General features: G+C 39.7%; 1 protein-coding gene across 4 annotated transcripts in view; it reads right to left on the bottom strand.

Moving 5' to 3' along the window:
- CDC42BPA (CDC42 binding protein kinase alpha) overlaps window positions 1-21,974 on the bottom strand; it is a 159,370-nt gene that overhangs the window by 37,730 nt on the left and 99,666 nt on the right. For all 4 annotated transcript variants that reach the window (XM_081186348.1, XM_081186345.1, XM_081186346.1 and 1 more), the window contains exons 15-21: window positions 19,933-20,180; window positions 11,833-11,938; window positions 9,318-9,442; window positions 5,961-6,066; window positions 5,013-5,161; window positions 3,801-3,892; window positions 1,623-1,699 (exon numbers count right to left, since the gene is read on the bottom strand). In XM_081186348.1, coding sequence (XP_081042474.1) covers window positions 1,623-1,699; window positions 3,801-3,892; window positions 5,013-5,161; window positions 5,961-6,066; window positions 9,318-9,442; window positions 11,833-11,938; window positions 19,933-20,180 — 903 coding nt within the window. The remainder of the gene's footprint in view (window positions 1-1,622; window positions 1,700-3,800; window positions 3,893-5,012; window positions 5,162-5,960; window positions 6,067-9,317; window positions 9,443-11,832; window positions 11,939-19,932; window positions 20,181-21,974) is intronic.

Below are 21,974 nucleotides of genomic sequence, written 5' to 3'. Positions count from 1 at the left end.
CCCCTGGAGCTCACAGTCATTTTGCTTTGAGAGCTATCTCCCCATCCACCCTCGGGTTAGCGCCTTAACTGAGCAATTTTGGGCTGGAAAGTAATTTCTCTCTCCCGATGCGACTGGCACTTGGTTGGGATTTTTTCGCCTTTCCCTCGGTGAAATTATGGCTTTCCTTTGTTAGGTGGAAGAATGTTGTTTGTATGAGGGTGGAAATGGCATTGGTCAGGATCAACATTCTATAGGGGGCCCCCCACAAGGGGCCCGTAGGGAGGACTGACCATGGCAAACCCAAGTGTGGGTTTGGTATTTGGGTGGTTGGAATCTGCACTCTGGTCTGCCAGTGAGACCTTGCTTGCTTGGCTTGCACCACAGCAAGATTCAACACTGGCTGATTCCTGCTGTACAGATTTGGAGCAATCCAAACCCAGCGGATCCATTCCATCAACATTGTGGAATGATGAACCGATCCTGGGACCCAATGCCATGCCAACCCTTGCCCCGCCTGCTGGTGTCAATAAAGATTTGGCCTGATTTTATCCCATCACTATTGTACGGTCTGGTTATTTTGCTGCTCTCATGAGTCAGATAATGCACCTGCCTGGACAAATAATAGTTGTGGTAGTTGTTATAGTTGTGTTAGTCCTGAGCTTTCTAAACATTTTAAGCACGGCGTCCTTAAATGTAAAGTGTGTAGATTGCTGAGGGCTAAGAATACAAAGAAGCCTAAGAAGAGGTGTCACGCTTGCTGGTGTCACAAAAGCACTATCATCCTCAAACAGGACAAAGCAATGCTATTCTTGCATGCAGTTCCTAAAGTGAAGGGGCATTTGGGTGAAATTTCGCAGGTTGCTTAAACACAATCTATTATCTTGCACTTTTGTCTTTGTTTTCTAATCTCATCTGTGCTAAGAAAGCAGTTCAGAAAACAAAGGGAGACAAGAGGTCGCAGTATTTTATGAAACTATTCTGTTCTGTATTTTCCATTCATAACAGAATGAGATAGAAATATTGTTAAAATAAGATTTGTACCTAAGTGTTTTATATTGTAGGGCCCTTACTTTATTTGAACAACGAAGACAATGGAATCCACAATACTTTTCATTTCTATTTTTCTATTATTTCTATTTTTATTTTTATTTCTATTATTTCTATTTTAAGATATGTCCCCTGCTTTCTATGAAATCAGCAACCTAATTATTTTGAAAAATCAGGGACGTGAAAATAAATGCCTAAAATAAATTATCTGAGAAAATAACAGAATCTGGAGGGTTTTTGCCTTACTACGTGTCTGAAGTAAATTTCTGATTTGAACATATGGGAGTTCCAATTAAAAGATCCCTATAGCAATGCATGGAAATAATGCAATAAAAAACAACACAGTATCAAAACCTAAGTATAAGACAAATAATACATGTTCCTTAGAGATCAAAGGCTGAGATGCTATATACATTTACACAGGAGCATGCATCATTGAACCCAAGGGGACTTGCTTCTGAATAGACATGATAGGCTTGCATGGTGAATCCCCCCCCAACACATAAGTGTAGTTATTATTTCAAAGCAGTAGTGACCACAAACTGAATATGCATAAGATATCAAAATATATAATACATCAGCTGTTTACTTACTTCAAATTGATCCAGAGCAGAGGTAGGCGCATTCAAAAATGCCAAGAAAGAATTCTGTGAGTCTTGGTGCTTTACACCTAGAAAACAGCAGCAAGTCTTTAACCTATAGAAAATGGCCAACTGGGTCATTGTCTATGGGTTGTCCTTCTTGAGTTATCTCTGTTGCTACTCCAAAATGCACCAGCATGCTCCACAGCTCAGGAAAAGAAAAAGGAAGCAGAGCTGTAACACTCCAAAGTACAACATCATGTCATTTGCAACAAGATCTCAAAATAATTAAGTTTGCATATTAATTTCTTAGCATCTTTTTCTATTCCTCATACTTATAACCATTGTACTTAAAATTCTTAGACCGACATCCTCTGGATACAATGAAGATTTCCAGTACTGGTGCAAGTGCACAACCTCACTGAATCTGAGAACTATTCTCTGGCCTTATATATCAAGAGCTGCTTACAAAATTCTGGCCCCTGCAGCAGCAAAAAACCCACTAGTACCGTGGCAGTTGAAACATTTTTTTTAGGATCAGATTGTATAACTAAGGACTCAGCTAGACTGGTAAAGAAAAAGTGTTTTATATGCGTTGTATATGCGATACAACACTGTGACACCAGATGACATTCTGAAGGGACTATCTTTCCCTACCGGATTCCCCTGTATGAGCTTACAACGTGTTTAACTGAATCACTTCTTTTGATGTGTCTAGATCCAACCTAAGCCAGAGTAAGGTTAAGTTTACAGATTCACGGAGCTATATTGGTTTGGTCCCCTTATCTCTCCTTTCACAAATACAGTTCTTACCACACTCTACCATTAAAGGGATCCACTTCTATCTACTCCTCCAACAAATATAACTTTCTGGGCTTTTTCTTGGGTGGTTTTAAATTTAAACTGAGTGAAACATTTGTCCAGTGCAACTAGTGTTCCATGGACAGTTTTTCAGAGGAGATTCCCCACTATGAAGCTATCCAAACAGTACTGTATTCTACCCTACTGCTGATTTGTCTGAAGGACAGTGCCCTTTTGAAAGAGCAGCTAATAAGAAGCACCCATGGGCTTAAATCGGATGTATGTAACTCAGCTAAGTAAACACATATTTTGATCATGAAAACTCACCATCATCAATGGGGCAAAATGGCATAGCAATTAAAATGAATAGGATGACAGTACATGAAGGAATCAACCTTTTGTATCTTAATGTTCACCCCGATTGTGGTATTGTTTAAGTTGTAACCAGTGGGTTGTGGGTTTGTTGTTGTTGTTTTTTTGAATAATAGGTGCCAGTACACACCACCACCCTGCTTGCTCCACCCGCTCTCTTGCTCCCTCCCCCTTTGCTGCTTCCTCCTCTGTCACTGTTGCTTCCTGCTGAAGGCACAGCCTCCTAGTGGCGCTTTGGTGCAACCCTTACAATCGCCAAACCACTTTCAGGGAAAGTGCCTGACAATCGTAAAAGTCACACCAGAGCAGAGGCGCTTTGGTGATCGTAACTTGGTGATTGCCAGGCACCTGCCGCAGGAAACAGCAGCGATGGAGGAGGAGCAAGTGGCAAAGGTGTGTGGGGAGAGAGGAGCAAGTGAGTTGGGGGGCGGGCAAGCGGTGGTGGCAAGATGGTGGCTGGGGGGAAGAGGTGGTGGTACACTGTGCCAACAGAAAAAAGCACTGGTTGTAACCCAGAATGGCACTGGTAAAAGATGAAGAGCAAAGCAAATAAACAAACAAACAGAATGATTGTAGGAGCAATCGATAAGACATTTATTTTTGAGAAAATAATTTATAATTTATTTTCCCACTCTATAAGACTACTCTAGGTGGCTTGTAGCTTAAATCAAAAGAATTGGCACATTTTAAATGATTTCTTCACCATACGATACATAAAATATCTGAGTTGTAACTACTCATTATGCCAGCAACTTTCTAGTAAATAGTGATCAACTGCTGTATAGTACAAAAACAAAAGGATTTGGAATAAAGACTTTATGAACCAAGACAACTGTCCTTCTGTATTTCTATAACAGCTTGGGTACATCTTATCATGTAAGAGCTATGATGGTATCTTAGAAGCCAAAATCCATATTCTGTCAGCACACTCTAAGACGCCATTCTTATTTGATAAGATATACCCAACTGCTGTGGAGTGGATTTTGCCTTCCTTTATTTGGACACCAATTCTCGTACCCTTTTCTGATCGGAGTTCTTCTGTCTCTTTTTTCAGTCTCTCTATTTCTGACAATAGGTCAGAGTTCTTCTTGTCAGATTCCTGTAGTTTGCTTTATACAAATAAAAAGAGAGAGAGATAGAGAGAGATCCAATTAGTAAGGGCCATGTTATTTAATCGTTACTTGAACATATTTTTTTCAGCACTGTTCAGTCAAGATCAATGTCAGCCACGTCACACTGTCAGAAGTATAACACAAAACATGGAAGTGAGTGCTACTGTAGCAAGGAACCTTGAAAAAGGAATTAGTGATTGTCTCTGAATATCCTTTGAGTTGGCTCTAGTCTCTGTTTATGAAAAACAGTATGAGCAGCAGGCATGGGAATAAATGATCTCTATTTTAAAATACAGCACTGATTATTTTTGGTGGCCATTTCCTAGCAACTGTAATGTTTACTGGTGGAGATGCATGTTCCAATATGCAACTCCAGTAACTAATTCTGGAAATTCTAGTCTAATACTGGCTTGTTAAGCCTTTGGCTACCTTTCAAAAATGCATTGATTGAAGCTCGAGTTGGCCATCACCCCTTTATGAAAAATAGCTATTTGGGTCTTGCTATTCGGGTATTACTATTAAAATAGCTATTATGTTAGCAGTCACAGAATACGTTTCATGCCAGTTTCATTGCTGAATTCTGTTATGGGGAAAATTGAACAGAATTCATGCTGCTACTTAGCTGGACTCTTGCTGCTACTTTTAGTTTTCAAAGGCAACTAAAAAGTCTTGCCTGCAACAAGAATTTTATATAAATTATATGACCTGGAGCAGTCAATTTACTATAAATTATCTGCCTTCAATCAGCTCCCTCGATCATTGAATTTCTTAAGTCAACAAAATGGATCGTGATGGAAAAAGATCGTTCTTCAGAATCCATAAGCCAATCGTGGTAAACTAGCAGAGGAATGCAGTTTATTGCTTTTTTTAAGGTTGTAAAATGCAACATAAATTTTATTTTCAACAAAGATCTTTGAAGCACCTTAAAAAAGCACAGATTTTCCAGTAATGATTCAATTAACTACAAATTATAGAAGGATAATTTTTGCTTTTAAGTCAGGCTGCCATGAATAACTGTAGGATTATAGTTTGACAGGCGATATATTTTAGGATTTATCAGTATGTCATTTGTAGAAAAGTCTTTGCAAGCTAGAACATTAGAACCACCAATTCTTACCATTCTGTTGCAATATTGCAAGCTTTAACTTTATTTAACTCCTCTTGAATGGCTTGTTTGGCTCGTATTTCTGCATCAAGGGCTGACTGTAGCTCTAACCTTGCAGACATATCCAGTTTTGCAAAACGCCGCATCTTCCAGGGCATGTCCTAAAAAGAAAAGCCGTTTCCTTTTATTTAAGGCATTTGTTACATTTCAATCTTATGGTCTTCCAAAAGAGTCCTGGCAATGCCCCAAATACATTATCTTTCTTTGATCCAAGTAATAAAAAAAGTTGTTGTACTATCTTATTCTTTTATAGGCAATAGCAGTTTTATGAAATATTCCATTTATGCTATAGAATACATTAGCAACAATTAAAATACTTATTAATTGGGGGGGGGGGAATGAATCTATCACAGAGAAAGTTTCCACGCCCTCTCTGACCTCCTTTAAACAAGCTTTAATAAATACAACCTTTACTGTTTAAACTGGGATGTCATGGAATGGGGACTATTGTCCACAACAGTGATTTTAGTCAGCTTGATTATTTAAATGTAATGTTGAAATAACTGTTTCCATATACTGTACACTACCTTGTAACAGATTAAAATCAGTATAGAATTAAATGGATGATCACAGATTCACAGAATCGCAGAGTTGGAAGAGGACCCCAGAAGGAGGTATTAATCACCTTCCTGGCCCAGCCAGCTGTCCTGTCCCTGCCAGTTTTCATCAGCCAAGAGGAGCAAGAGTCCAGAGGGCAAATGGTTGCCCTGACCAATTGAAGCACCTTGTCTGCATCCTCAAGCCTTACTAACTGAAACTCGTCCAGCTAACAGGACTAGACAATTCTCTGGAACACCTTTCAAGATTAATCTGCTGTAACTGGTAGCTAATATAACTCACATTAGGCATTTATTTGATGGCACAGGAAATCTTTAAAAAATACACTTAATAATTGCTTACTGTTGCTCTTGCCCCCAAACTGGAGTTCCTCAGGGCCTCTAGTTCTTCAGTCATTTTGGAGGCTAAGGCCTGGAGATAGCCTCGGGCATCCTTTTCATCGCTTACCCTAGTCAAGCAGTGAAATAAGATGTAAGAACTTTGGCAAAAGCAAAGGCTAAGTTTTTGCTCTATTGTGATATCTAAGTTAGAGAGATAATGAGGATATTGAAAAACAGCCAGAACGAGAATTTCATAAAATCAATCATAATTATAGAAAAATAAAGCCCAATTAGTTAAGCTGCAAGCGGAAACAACCCACGTGATGCCCCTCAAGTTTTCTTGGGTGCTGTGGAACTGAATCCTTAACATTTCTAAAAAATAGGCACCAAAGGACATAATGTTCCATGGTCTTGTACAGCTCCCACTCATTTCAGTGGTGCACAGGTGTATATGGGCAGGTGGTGACCATTGCATATAATGCAATACTCTCATTTTCTATCTTCATTTCATTTATTGTGTTTATATCCCATCTTTCCTCCAAAGAGCTTGAGGTGGGTACATGGTTCTCCTCTCCCTATTTTATTCTCACAACAACCTTGCGAGGTAGGTTAAGCTGGGAGTGAGTCACCCAGAGAGCTTCATGGCTGAATACCAATTCAAACCCTGGTCTCCCAAATCACAGTCTAACACTCTAATCATTACATCACTCTGGCTCTCCAAAAGCTGACAATGAGTAGTTGTTTTAAAGTAAATGAATAAATGAATTCCATTTTTTATTATAATTATAATGGGGGGGGGGACAGCTGAATAATACATATATATTTTTCAGGAAATCATGATCCTTACAGTTTTTCTAAGCATTCAGGTTGTGAATGCTGAATAAATGTGTGAATGATGGCAGCAATCAGCATGGAATTGGCATAGCTGTAATGAAGGCCAGATGTTTAGGATCATAGCCAAAATCACAAACATGCTCCTTTGAACACATGTAATTGTAGCAACTCACACATTTATGCATTTTTCACACATGAGGGTGCATATGCCTTTTCCTACATGGAGAAGCTGTCTGTGTAGGAAAAGCCACGTGTGAAACAGTTCCAGGGAGGTGTTTAATTACGACCACCATTCCATCTGCTTCCATATTTCAACTGGACGGACCGTTTTATTGGGCAATGAAAGGCCCAAATCTCTCCTGCACACAGAAATCATAAAATGTTCTTTTTAACCAGCCCAAAAGGAAACTGGTATTGAGATCTGTGCAAAAGCTGTATGCATCTTTAGCAACCAGTAGATGGCAATAAGTTCCAATATGCCATTTGTGCAGTTCATTTGCATTGTGTAGAGCTAGGCTGCATTCCTGCAGGAATGGCAGTGCCAGGCTCAGTGTGCTCGGAAAATCTTCCTAATTTTCTCCATGCTTGTTGTTTGGTGCCAGGTCAGTTCATAGACAGACCACCCTCATCCTTGATCTGAACATGAATGGAACCGATCCGAGGAGTATTGCTGAGACCTTAGTGGGTGAGCTGGGTGCAGCTGAACTAATTGATGTGGCACAGCATCACCTCAGACAGCGGGTGCAGGGAATTGCTGTGATTCAAAATGATTCCATTAACCTCACTTGGAAACCTTTCCACCTTGGGTTGGGACTGCCATCTGTTGCCAGGTCAGACTGGGGATACCATTGTTGTAACCAGAGCTTTCTTTCAGCGGGAACTCAGTTCCGGCACCTCTAAGGTGGGTTCCATTGCCATTATAAGAGAGCAAGGGAGGCGATCATAGTGAGTTCCTGTACCCCTGTTTCTAGAAAAATAGCACTGGTTGTAACTGCTGCCCACAAACTACTCTGACGAAAGTAGTTTTGGGAGAGACTGAACATTCACACTGAGGCTCTGTCTACTGCTTTTGCATGGGATTTCACAATCTCCATGGCAACCATAGGGCTGTCTCAATTTCCCCTGCCCTGGTTTTAATGTTTGCATGCATGTGTTTTCTTTTCTTGTAAGTTGCTTTGAATTGCATGTGGCAAAAACAAACAAACAAACAACCCAACACCAATATATTTCATAATAATAATTAGCAGGATCAGTTGGAGAATTAATTTCATATCCTGAGTTTTGACAGGTCCAAACAGACCATACTTCAGGCTTTTGTAATATTCAAGGTACATTGGATTCTATGTGTACTAAATTTCACCTTTCTGCTAGGGAAGTATCTGAACACATAAGCACTTAATTTCCAGTCAGTGAGAGAAAATATATAAACATATTTGCTTTACTGTGTTCCCCTCACCCGGCTTGCATGAGAGACTTTTGTTTATGACAAAGAAGTACTATAAATCATCCAGCTTTGATTCTTTATTCTTTGCTTCTGTAAAACCAGACCTTCAAGGGTGAAAAATGGACCCTGATCCTTGAGTTTGAATTATGTACATTTATGAAGTGAACTACATTGCTTGGACCACATCCAGTGTTTCAGAGCCCAACGTGCATTGACTAACCATACTCAAAAGCCAGAGCTATGCCTAAATATGGACAGTAAAGTTATACTGGATGTGAAAGCACTGTCTAGCTAACAAGGCTTCCCTAAAAAGACTATGTTTATCCATTTTTACTTAATACAAAATTAAATTATACAGCTGCTATGAAAGCAGATAAAAAGGACACAAACATTTAAAAAATGATACTGCCACAAGACACTAACATTAATCAGTGTAAATGATCTGTGGAAATGTTTAGGTACAGATTGTTTTCAGAGTTACATTTTACAAATGGTCCAAAAATGGAAAAACAAATCACTGCAAAAAATTGTTTCCCCCACTAACAGTTCAAACTCATGCCTGCATCTTTATTTCAGAGTACTGTAAAAGACAGGGGATTGAGCTTTGTCAATATGATAGAAGGGAATATTAGAAACTATCACTTGAAGGCTACTTTTCATTCTGTAGCAATTTTCAAAGGGGCAGCCTCTTAATGTATATGAATAAGTGAACTGCAGTCCCAGAAAGCTTACAGATTTGGTAGTCTTTAAGATGCCACAAGATTCATTTTTTTTATTTTGTGTTTTAAATTTAATTTATAGGATATCAACAAAGAAGGATAATATGCCAATTCTGTGACTAAATACTAGAAAAAAACCTTCCACCACCACCTTTTATTCTATCATATATGAAGCTACTTAGAATTCTACTAGTTGTCACTTGTATTTGAAAATCCAACAACTATACCCAGTGGTGGTTTACACTGCTGAAAAGAGTTGAGTTTTCTGAAGCTTGGAAATAGAACACCAGGGGACTGAAGAATTAAATTCTGTTTGTCCAAAACAGAACGTGCCTTGTTGCATGAGGGACAGTGGCAGACGGGATTAGATGAAGGTTCTTACCACTGGATGATCTCCGTGATCTGGGCTTCCCAGTGCGCTACAGATTCTTTTTTGTCAGCAAGATCTCTCATCTCTTCTTCCAGTTGCCGGTTGCTCATACTTAGTCTCTCATACATGGCTGTAAGCTGAATAGATTTTAAAGACAAGAGGTATGATCTTGGCTTGCTGGCCTAAAATGGCTTTTCTTGTGTTTCTTGTGAACTTTTAGAATCCATAAATGTGCTCCACTATCCTACGCAGCCTGAGGAGGTATGCTTCTGAATACCAGTGACTGGAAACCACAGGGAAGTGCTCTTGAGCAATTGGGTCATGCTTGAAGGCTTCCCATAAGCATCTGGTTCGCTACTGTGAGAACAGGATGCTGTACTAGATGGGACACTGGCCTGATTCAGCAGGGCCTTTTTGTGTTCCTATGCTCTGCTGGTTGTGTCCTCATGACATATGTTGCCAGAAGCACCTATATAAAACCAACTACCCCAACCCATAGTATCTATTGTGCAAATGGATCTCCTCAATGGTCAACAAATCACATGCATGGGTGAGTCTCATTGTTGCCTGCGGAATGCAAAAAGTCAAAGCATTCTAGAATTCACAATGGAAAAATCATGCCTGATTTGTGGCACTCACTTGCCAGGTTCTCTTTAAACACACATTCCTTTTCTATTATTATTATTATTATTATTATTATTATTATTATTATTATTATTATTATTATTATTATTATGCCCTTCTGCCACTCTGGGTAGCTTCCAGCACATACAAAAATGTCAAACATTAAAAACTTCCTGATATAGGGCTGGCTTTAGATTTCTTCTAAAAGTTGTGTATTTCTTTATCTCCTTGACATCTGATGGGAAGGCAGTACACAGCCGAGAAGGCCCTCTAATTTCAGTGAAATTCAGTACCATCTAGTTCAATTATGCATTCCTGGGTTTTGTATGAATTCTATACAGTGGTGCCTCGCAAGACGAAATTAATTCGTTCCGCAAGTTTTTTCTTCTTGCGAGTTTTTCGTCTTGCGAAGCATGGTTTCCCATAGGAATGCATTGAAAATCAATCAATGCGTTCCTATGGAGACCGTCCGGGGACAGAGGGGAAGTGCCGCTCTGTCCCCTCTTTTGAAGCAAGGGGCGGAGAGGAGAAGATCGCTTCTCCCCCTTGACGCCCCTTGGTTCAAAAGGGGTCCAGGGAGAGAGGGGAAGGCTTCCCCTCTGTCCCCGGAGCTTGTGGGGCTGGCAACGGGGAGAAGCGATCTTCTCCCCGCCGCCCCTTGCTTCAAAAGAGGTCTGGGGGCAGCGGGGAAGACGTGCTGCGCTTCCCGCTGTCCCCGGACCTCTTTTGAAGCAAGGGGCTGCGGGGAGAAGATCGCTTCTCCCCGCAGCCCCTTGCTTCAAAAGAGGTCCGGGGACAGCGGGGAAGACGTGCTGCGCTTCCCACTGTCCCGGAGCTTGCGGGGCAAGCTTCATTTTGCGAAGCAAGCCCATAGGGAAATTCGTCTTGCGAGGCAACTCGAAAACGAAAAAACCTTTCGTTTTGCGAGTTTTTTGTCTCGCGAGGCGTTCGTCTTGCGGGGCACCACTGTATTTTGATGTTTCCATAGTGCATGGCTGGGCGGCTTGTGGCCCTACCAATATTGCTGGACTCCAGCCAGTAGGGAAGATGGGAGTTAAAATCAAACATCTGGAGGGCTATGGGTTTGCTACTTCTGCCATATTGCATTCCTATTTTCTGAGGTGGAAGCCCTCCTGAGGCACTACTCACATGAAAGGGACAAACAAGGTGGAAGGAGCTGAGGGGGCCACATGTTAGCCACATTCCTGAAGTTGCATGACTTTTCTCAACCCTGATGGGGCAAATCTTCTGAAGTAGGGAGTCTGCTCTCTGTTCCCCATGCAGGAGGAGCCACACAAGTTTGGAGAGCTATATATACTTCCTTTCACCATAACTGCCCTTTCATAAGAACAATGCCTGAAGCTGACTATAGTGATCATTTTCTTCCAGCTAAGGCTGTCCAAGGCTTTTTCATGTCAATATAAGGGTTATTCCAAAGTCCTGGTGTAATCTAAGTCCAAAACAGTTTCACACTTTTCTCTTTGTTTCCTTGTTACACATTTGACCCTCACCCATTTGATAAATTTTATTTTATTCTGATCCCTTATTTAATTGTCTTTCATTAGTATTTTTTAACCACCTAATGAAGCAGTCTGTTGTCCATAAATACTTCTGGTATAAGTTTGGATCTGTAATTAACTTTGCATCTTACCAGATAGAAATTACATTTTGGCTCCTAAAGTAATCAGCATGCCAGTGTATCTTAATCTATATTATTCAGTAATTTTGTGGGATCTAATCGGAAATGAATAGAGATATCATCAAATCTAAACTCCCATCATGGGAACATAATTAATTATACTTGAATCAGTATTGGAAGTTATTCACATTTTCCCAGTTATATGCTCCTTTATGAATTTTTCAACTTTGCTCAATTTTTTAATTTCACCCACAAAACACTTACCTTATCAAGCTCAGCAGAAAGCTTTTTGTTCTCCTCTGTCAAGAGAATCTTCTCCCGTTCATATTTCTGTTTGAACTCTGTTTCAAATTCTTCTCTTTCACTTTGGCTAAGGGATAATACAAAATGCAATAAATCATTAGCATATATGGAAAATAGTACAAATATATGCTTCAGCAGAAATCTTGCAGAACATTAAGGACTGACATATACAGCAACTAAGAAAATATTATACAGTAATCTGCACATCCACTGAAACTGGAATAACATGATTATCTGTTTTGCCTCAGGACAACAAGACAATGTGTTCTGTGTTAGGAGTACGAATTAACCTCTCTTTAATGTGGGACACCAGAGTCCCAGTTAGCAGGCATTTGTCATTCTATTGTACAAAATACTTAACATTGACCTCTTCTTCATTGTCCAAATACAACATATTGGATGAAACCAGTGAAAGCAATGGAACAAGTTAAAGTTGCATTAATTTTTGAAGGAAATTAGGCAGGGCTGGAGTTCTCTGGATGACACCCAATCTTGCTTTAATGCTGTGAGAAGGTTTCCACGAATCTCAAACAGTCATAGTTAAGAGTAAACATTATGATTCAATATCCTTATTCATTTTTACAACCCTTTGCAATTCTGAAGCTAGTGAAAGAAAGAGTTGCCATATATGGTGCCTGGAACTGCAAAACTCCCATGCATGAAGATTCTCATTAGGTTAATAGAATGGTCCTAATTATGACAAAATCTAATACCTGAAAACATCCATGTGTCAATTTACCAGATATAAAATAAGCCAAATACTTTCTAAACATCACCACAAGTAACAAATGTACAGTTACCAGATTGGAGAATCCTACAAATGAAAACAAGACACATACAGCCCTCCCTAAAGTCCTGTCCTGGCCAAATGCATTGCTAGAGAAGAAAAATGGGAGAGCAAAGAGCAGATACATCTATGAAGAATGGGGAAGCAGTCCCCAAACTGGCACAAAGATGAGCATGAGCCACTGACTTTAATTCCAAAATCTGTAAGTGGGAAGTTTATGGAAAGGAATTTGCCCTCCTCCCAGTACTTCCCAGGAAGGCTCTCCAGGACGTGTGCTGGGCCTCCAGCGCCCAGAAGAATGAGACTTTTCAGGGGTCACAGAGGTCTAAAGTGGGAGGAGGCATAGGACTTAGAATGCCAAAAGGTGCTAACACCAAGTAAGGCTGTTGGTTCTATACTGTCCACACTGACCAGAAGCAGCTCTCCAGGGTTTCGAGTCCTTCCCAGCCCAACCAGAAACCTCTGCATGCAGATCTGCATGTACTTTAATTTAACTGCAAACCGAATAACTCTCAAGATGACCAAGAGCAGCAAATCATGGGATCCTCAATTTAAAATCTTTATCAATTTGGATCCCTAGTTTGTTTTATATATTTCAAAATATTACGACTTTTCTATGTGGCCTACTATTTTATCACTCTACATTTATTGAAGTATGCCATATAATAGATGTTGAAAGCCTGCTAGAATCAGTAGGCCTTAAACACCCATCATAAAGCAAGTCAAGAAGGAGCATGCTGGGTTTCCCTGGTAAAACAGGGGATGCTTCTCCATCATATCTTTAACATCTAGTTAGTATAACCATGGTAGATTTCATTGTGGATGTAATGCTTAACCAGACCTGAGGGCAATGGATCAAGGGAGAGGGAATGCTCAGTAATACACTCTGTTTCTAATCTTTCACCATGGTTAAGAGATTTCAGTCATACTGGCCTGCCTTTCACATCAGGCTAAGTCAAACCATTGCTTAAAGTGAATGAGCAGGCATGTGAATCAATATGGCTAATATGACCCAATACGCCCACTCACACATACAAACAAACCACACTGCAACCAACTGAACGTACTAACCTCTCATCTCTCACACAACATACATACATACATGGCCTACTCACATCATGCTGACAAAAAAACCTTGCACAAACAATATACAACAGAAAGAAGGATCAGTATCCCCCTTTTCCCCGATCGCGTAATGTCTACGACAGCAGTGTCTCACACCAAATGTAACTGAACTGTGAAAAAGATTCTATGAATTGAAAACAGAGACACTATATGTATTCTTGTTATACAAGTAAATCTGTAATAAAAAACATCAGTTATAGCCCATGGTTTGTATGGACAGAACTAAGTTTTTCCTACAGTTGCCCATTTGTGGTCTGTATTGAGAGAGCTAAACCATGAACCTGGGTTCAGATGACACACTAAGCTTAGATCAGCGAAGTGCAGCACTAGAACGACGAAGAAGGAACAATGCAGATCCAATATTTCTAGGATCCTGCATGTTTGCTTATTTGTGCTAAGCTATCGTTTGGCTTAGTGTTACATGTGAATGAGGGCTATGTTGGTACAATGTCTTGGTGATAGAATTTAGTCAATATTTCTTACAGTTCAGCAAAACTAGCCACCAGCAAAACTGGTTTGAATTTCCTATTTCTAATTTGAAATTCATTTACTGTTTCAATAAGACTTTGAAATATAGCACAGGAATATCAGACCCAGCTCTGAATTTGTGTGTTGCTAGGCATCATTTGAAACATAACACTTCATTCTAACAATGTAGCATATTAATCACTACTGTTTAAACTCTAATTCTGTAATCCAACACCACCCATCCCTCTCCCCAACCAACAGATTCCATGCATATGAAGAACAATCTGGGAGAAAGCCAAAAAAGATTAAAGCATTAACTATCAGGGGAATGGATAATGGGTCTCACAGCTATGTGGGAGACATGGGTTTAAGGCTAACTTCTCAGACAACAGGTCAGAGTCTTTAATTAAGCATTTGGTTGCATTTTTGTCTTAGTTTATATGCACTTAGTACTTTTTGTGCTTCTAGTATTGGTGGTTTCATTCACAGCTTGTGAAGTAGCTTTAAATTTGCATCTGATGCAATATGAGACGATGGGGAAAATGCAGTATGAAGCTTTTATGTTAAACCACTTTGGTGGTAGCCTTAGAAATCTGATGTGCTGCGAGTCTCAGCTGAGACTGCAGTGGAAAACAGCTCTCCTGAAAGAAACAAGACCAGTAAATAATGGAACACAGGGAAAAGTCAGAGGTAGTTTAGAATGCTAGCTCAGAGCTAAGCAAACATAAACTTTAGAGCCACAGTGAAGAGTATTTGTTCTTTCTAGTCTCTGAAACACTTCTCCTCTGTCCATACACTTCAGTTGTCTTTTGGCTCAAGAACTGTAGAAAATGTGAAGCAGTAACCAGAGCGTGGTTAAATATTTCAGACTGCAGTCAAAGCACACTATGGTCTCATTGGGCCTTACCTGTAAGTAACCATTCATAGGATCAGGCTCCAAGTATCACAAAAATCAGTGGAAATTTAAACACGCATACTAAGTTGCACCAGTGAATGTGTACTAGGTCGATACTTTGTAAAAAAAAGAGGGAAAACAGTAAGTTCCAGTTCTATATATATTTATGAGATGTTACATGTTCAGGCATTTGTCTGAACACATAAACTCTGCATCCATGGATGGGGAAATGCACATTTGTGCATTCAAACAAATGCCTGAACATGCCTATGGTGTCATCATTTAAAGATATATTTTCACAGTGGAAGGAGAATACAGATGATGTCCTTTTGTAATTCTGAAATAATGATGCGTAAAACTGATCAGTACTCCCCTTGCAGTATATTCAGTTTTTAAAAGAATACTCAAAATTGTTCTAGGCACTCCTTGGAAATATCAGTAGATGTCACCATGCACATGTGAGGCAGCCCTTTGTTTTTAAATGAAGGCTAAGTTAAGCAGGGTAACCAATATAAAAAAAATTCATAAACTCAAAACAAGGTAGGCTATGATGCATGAAACTGCCAATATTTTAGTGACTCCCCCTGGGAACATAAACTGGAACATAAATAGGCTTTTTCAATACATTTTCGAATCAACAGGAAAGCAACAATCTAACTAACTTGCTTTAGTTCCTTGCAAAACCATGGAATAAGATGAAATAAAAGTACTCCTGCTCATTCACTGAGGTATTCAACTTGCTTTTTGAAAGAATTTAAAATTAATGTTGTCACACAGCCTATCCTGCCTACATGTTATTTTGATAAAGGACATTTTCGGCATATTGTTTTGTTTCCTATTTCTCACAATGACCCCATTTGGCAATTTTATCTCACATGCTTCCCGACTTCTTTTACGTAACTTCCTTTCCACTCTTTATATTGCCCAAGAAGGTTTTTTAAAAAAGCACACTATAAAAAGCCCTAACATACAATTATAAAACCACAATAGTACGTTTGGAACAGAACTAAAATAGCAAAACAGAACAGCAGCAGAAACCACAACACAACCCATTGAGAATATGAACTGCAAATCCATTAACATTAAAGGCACCTCAAAGAGTAAGGGAAAAACTAGAGAAAGGCCAGTAGCTAGGTTGATGCCAACTACTCTAGTGATGCTTCCACATCTAAGGTATATTAACTAGTGCAGGTGTTGATTGTCTACATGCAGTAGGATAGTGGAATCAAGCTGCAAACCCACCTGACATCTACAAGCTGGAAGTCTCAATCAAAAGTAGCCCACGTGCATGTAATGCAGTACACGCAGGTCTGATCTAGACCCCTGCAAACTGGGAGGATTACACCTGCACATGTCAACTCCATGCATATAGGCCTCTATTTAAACACAACCTCAAATCCCAAGGGCAAGGTCAGAGGGCACAATCTCAAACCTCCACTGAAGGTAGAGACTGTTTGCACAGGGCTTAAATGAGCAATGAAAAGAGTTGCTAATAACCTTTGCAGCTTCTTTTCCAGAAATGGGTTCTGTAAGGTACACATGTGGCATAAAGCTTTTATTATTTCCTTGTTTGGAAATGCTCTACATAACTCATTCATGGCTTTGACAATCATGGGCAGGTAATACAGCTAATAAAACTATTCTATCACATTCATCACATCAAAATGTAGCTCTGACAACTATTTGTTTTATGGTTTTCAGGTGTGTGTGCTTTAAAAAAAAATACTGAAGCACGTTTTGTCTTTTTCAGTAATTCAGCTTGATTTCACCTAAGACCCACAGATGCTTCACCTATTCCTTCAGTCCTATTATTCAATATTACAGTACCAAAGCAGCCCTATTCATATTTGTTTATGAAATAAAAACAAGTGAATGAAGAATGATTTGCCTTTTAACACAATGATGTTTTCTTAAGCACTACTTGCTTTATGACTTTTCAGGTTGGTGGTAATAGATTCAAACTACTGAATTCCAAATGTCTTACTAAAGCTATCTATTTTGATTTTTAATGCCTGACCTACTGCAGGAATTTTAAGGCTGCCATAGAAAAAATTCAGCAAGGGGAATGGTTTATGTTATATGGAGCAGAAATATTCTTAAATGAGGGATCACCAACCCCACATTGTTTGTGTGGGGGACACCTAAATTGTGAAGAGAATGTTATGTCCTAAAACAGTAGGGAATGTATGGTCCCCAGGTGTTGCTCAACCACAACTCTCATTGGTCACAACTATAATGGCCTATGGGTCAGGTCAGGGTTGATGGGAGTTATAGTCCAACTACTTCAAGAGGGTCACAGGTTTCCATCCCCACCTGTAGTTGTATCAGGTTATCTAAAAGAGAATACAGCATGAAACACGCACACACACACCCCTCTGATACTTTTATCATCTTCTGCACCTCAATGGTAAACGAGAAACTGCAGTTGTACCATGCATGGGGAAACTCAAGGATCCTACATTTTCCATGTAGGTATTTCAGAACCCTAAATACATATAAATTATTGAGATAGCCCATCACAAATGTCTACTCATACCTTGCTACATCTGGAAGTGGGAAAGGACGAGCCAATTGTTTCAACTCTCAAGTCCGCTCTACTGACCCAACCATACACCAAACATTTTCATGAAATGACAGAAGGAACCTGTGTAACATAGGGGAATGCTAGCAGATGAAACAGGGGAAAGTTGTGTGGCTGTTAATGTAGCAGCCTCATCTGGTTTTTGAAAGCAAGCTAACATTCGTCATCAATCCAATCAATTAATCCTTTTACAATTTGCAAAGCTACAATTAGATCAACAGGAAAGGGCTCAGTTGATGCTTTTAGCAACAGCTCTCACACATGTCTCCCCAAAAAAAGTCAAAGGAAGAAAAGAATGATAAAACTCGAGCCAGGTGGGTGGGTAGCTTACTATGTTAATAGTATCTTCAAAACCTCACAAAAGAAAATTGCATGGCAGTGCACCATATTTTCCTGAAAAGGGAGCAACTATCCTGCAAGTTTCTTATTTTCATTCACAGAAAAAGGAAAACACACGTCTGCTTACCAGTACCATCTTACGTAATCTTTTTACTGTGTCCTGAAAGCAAGTGACACACATAAAGTTGCAGCTTATCATTATATTTAGTTTCCTGCTTGGGTACTGCACTGATCTTTATTTTTGTCCTTCTGATCATGTATGGGCTACACCTTTTAAAACCCGGGAATCTCCTGTTAATATGAGGCAACGGTAGCATACAATTATAAGATACTTGAACATTTTATGAGCCAGTAAGTTTGTTACTGATAAATACAATTGAGGGGCATTCTCAGCGCCACTTCTTTCTACCATGGTAGAGAGAGAAAACAAACCATCCTGTCAGAACAGATAAAGAAGGCTTGTGTCTAGAGTGGATTGATGACGAATGTTAGCACTGGATGAAATCTGGAGCAGAAAAGCCTTGAGACACCTTAAGTGACACTTCTTGTGCTAGCAGATATAAGCAGTACCTTAACTCTGATATATTACTTGTTCACGTCAAAGACAAGCAATGCATTTGAGAGGGGTAGAGGAGAGAAAAAGCAAAGCAAAACAACAAAGCAGATTTACAACTTTGGGACCTCCTGGTTGTGTCAATGTTCATAACTCCAGTATACAGAGTTTGAACAAAGAGGCCAGGCATTTTAAGAATTCTCACCATGTGAAATGAATCACTCAAGAGGGCAAAATGCAAGATTCTACCTGGCCTCTCAATTCTAACCTGCATTTCTCTTGATCTGAAAAAGAAGTAAAGTGCTGCTCACCTCCTCACCTCCACCAATTTTCTCACTTTCTGAAGCAGATTGTGCTGCAGGTCAATGGGAAACTATATACTTAATGAGGTGGGTTCTTTACTTTCTCAAGTTTCCCTTATCCAACTGCCTCATAAAGCAAGCTCTGTATCATTCCAGTGGATTATGATATGTTGAGATGGGTGGGAATACATAGACTGTGTTATTATTTCACCGAAAATTAAATAATAAAGGATCCCTCTCCCATTTACTTTGAGCAATCTGAGCTCAAACAAAGAACAGGCACCAGCGATCATGAACAAATATGTATACTGAGTAACAACATATGTACAGAGTAAACGTACAGTCTTATATGAATGAAGACACCTGCATAAATGTTTCTGTGCAGTGCATCACTGAAGAACCAGCAAGTACAGGGTATTGGGACCCGGCAAACCTGTGCCCAGGGAAATATGTTTTCAACTCCATATTTCAGTCATGTGATACAATGAGTGAAATGTCAGCTTCAACCATCTCACTATGTCATTGTGAGAATGTAATGAAATGATTCCATGTACATCATGCAGATGTAACTAATATATATCAAAACTTGCCTGCTGCAACACGTGAAGGACAAACAATGGAGATTATTTAGGAACACTATCCATCAAAATAGTACTGCCACTCTAATATAAAGCTTATGCTCAAGCCACCAGTTTTAATTACTTATCAATTACTTATTCCTCCTAATGTTTAGTTGGAAATAGTTTCTACCAGGTTTGCTTAGTACTGCAGGTTAGGTACACTTCAGAATCTAAAATAGACTTTTTGTTGCCTCAAAGTTAAACCAAGTTGAACATTTACATACAGTCAGTGTAAGTATGGTGAAGTACCACATATCCTGAATGTAACTATTGTATCTGATTTGCCACAGTGGCATCGGTTTTGCAAAAATCTTGCAGAGATTCATGCACAGACATTGGGTTTTGCAAATGGACATGTAATCAAGCAGCAAAATAACTGGGTTATGCATACCTTTCTCTCCTTGTCTTTTCTAACTTGTCTTTCAAGATTAGGATCTCTTTTTTGAGAGCAAGTTGTTGGCTTTCTGCATCACGCAGTTCCTTCTTCAAATTTTTTATTTCATTACAATGTATTAGTTCTCGTTTAGATATCTCTTCTTCATAAAAAACGCTTTTCTTCTCCAAGTCAGATTTTAATTTTGTGATCTCTTGTTGATGTTCTGTGCTGCTCACCCCTGGGGAGCGACCAATTTGTTTTTGCTATTAAAAAAAGGGGACATCTCATAATTAGCTTCCATGATTAGTCTTCATTGCAGAACTATGAAAGTATGAGCTTAGAAATACCTCAATCTAGTGGGGGGGGGGAGAGAAACACATTTAAGTGAAAGTACAACTAACTGCAATTACATTTTTACATCAATATCCAAGTTGTTTTGAAATCAATGTCAAACTAACAACCAGCAAAGACACCCTATACTGTATCAAGCAATAGATTGGTAAACGTAACATGATCCGTGGGCTTTAACAGTATTGCAGTGAAAACCTATGTATATATACTCAGAAGTGAGCCCCACAGCATTTAATGGGTCATACTCTTAAGGAAAGCATTCATATGAGTGAAGCCTTAATTGTCTCCTGTCATTTCAGCATTCTGTTCAAGTACAGATTGAAAATACTAACAATTTTTTTAAAAACAGTACACTGAATTTCTTATATTTAAAAGCACAATTCTACTTCAGGATATGCTTTTCTGCCTGACAATATATAAATGGCTGTAGATGGCATACCAGCCAAAGCTGGTAAAAGGTGCTCCAAGCCATGACTACTACTTGGGTCTCCCTACTCTTTCAGAGTGAGTGTAGCCTCATCCAGTCAGGAAACTGGTCTATCTCCCAGACACAAGAACCTCTCACCCACAGGGTCTCCTGCATAACAGGGTTTGTTTCATTGGCCCTTATCTAGCCACTGTGTCCAGGCATCAGTTCTCAGCATGCATGGACACTCCCAATTCAGGTGTTACGGATGACAATTCACTCCAAACAAGGCCTACTCTCAATAGCTTCATATAGATGTTAAATAGCATTGGGGACAGAATTATGTCCAGTGGAACCCCAAAGCAAGGAACTTGAGAAGCACCCCCCTAATGCTACTTTTTGGAATTGACCCTGCAGATAGGAACAGAACCACAGAAACACAGAGGCACTGATATAAATCCAATACAGTTGATCCATGAGCATACCACAGTCAGTGGTGTCACGAAGGTGATATGTGGAAGGAGCAAGGTTGCGCTCCGCTTGTCCCTCTTTTGATAAAAGTGGCAATGAAAGCCCATTCAGTCCCCCAATGAGGCCTGAACTCAAGACTGAAACGGATCCAGATAAACCATTATTATGGAACTATGTCTGCAATCACCACATCACAACCCTCTAAAGCACATTCACCCCAAAAAGGCTTATTTGTGGCCAGGGAGTAATTATTACTGGGTCCAGAACCCATAATTATTATTACTGGGTCCAGAACAGTCTTTCTTAGGAGAGGCAGACTACTGCCTCATCAAGTGCAGTCATCATGACTGCATGCAATGGTACTGTCACCTACAGCCCCTAGGCTAGCTTTAATTAGCCATGAATGGTATGGGTAGAGTGGGCATGTCATCAGTTGTAAAGATGCAAGTTCCTTGTCCACGTCATCAAGCCGCATCAACTGAAACTGATCCCACAAAACTGACCTAGGTGTGGCACAGGATGCCTCAATGGGGACAGCATAATAATGGCATCAAGACAGTGAAGGTGACTGATTTTGCTTGCCAAATAGGTTATAACAGGCCTGATAAGACAGGTGTTAATGACAGCTCTGCTGTGCGGCTATCTGAGGATGCAGCAGAGGCAGCAAAATACGCATTCTCCGCTGCCTGCACTGCCATGTTGTATGTACGATTATATGCTCTAACCTCTCTTCGGCCACCTTTGGAGTGAGACAGTCGCAATCTGCACTCTAGTCATTATCTGGCCTGTTTCATTGACTACAGTTCCCATAAATACCAAGGAGAAGCAT

This window comes from Podarcis bocagei, assembly GCF_964188305.1.
Source record: "Podarcis bocagei genome assembly, chromosome: 3".
In the NCBI taxonomy this organism is placed as follows: domain Eukaryota; kingdom Metazoa; phylum Chordata; class Lepidosauria; order Squamata; family Lacertidae; genus Podarcis; species Podarcis bocagei.
This window is presented reverse-complemented; position numbering and strand designations above follow the sequence as displayed.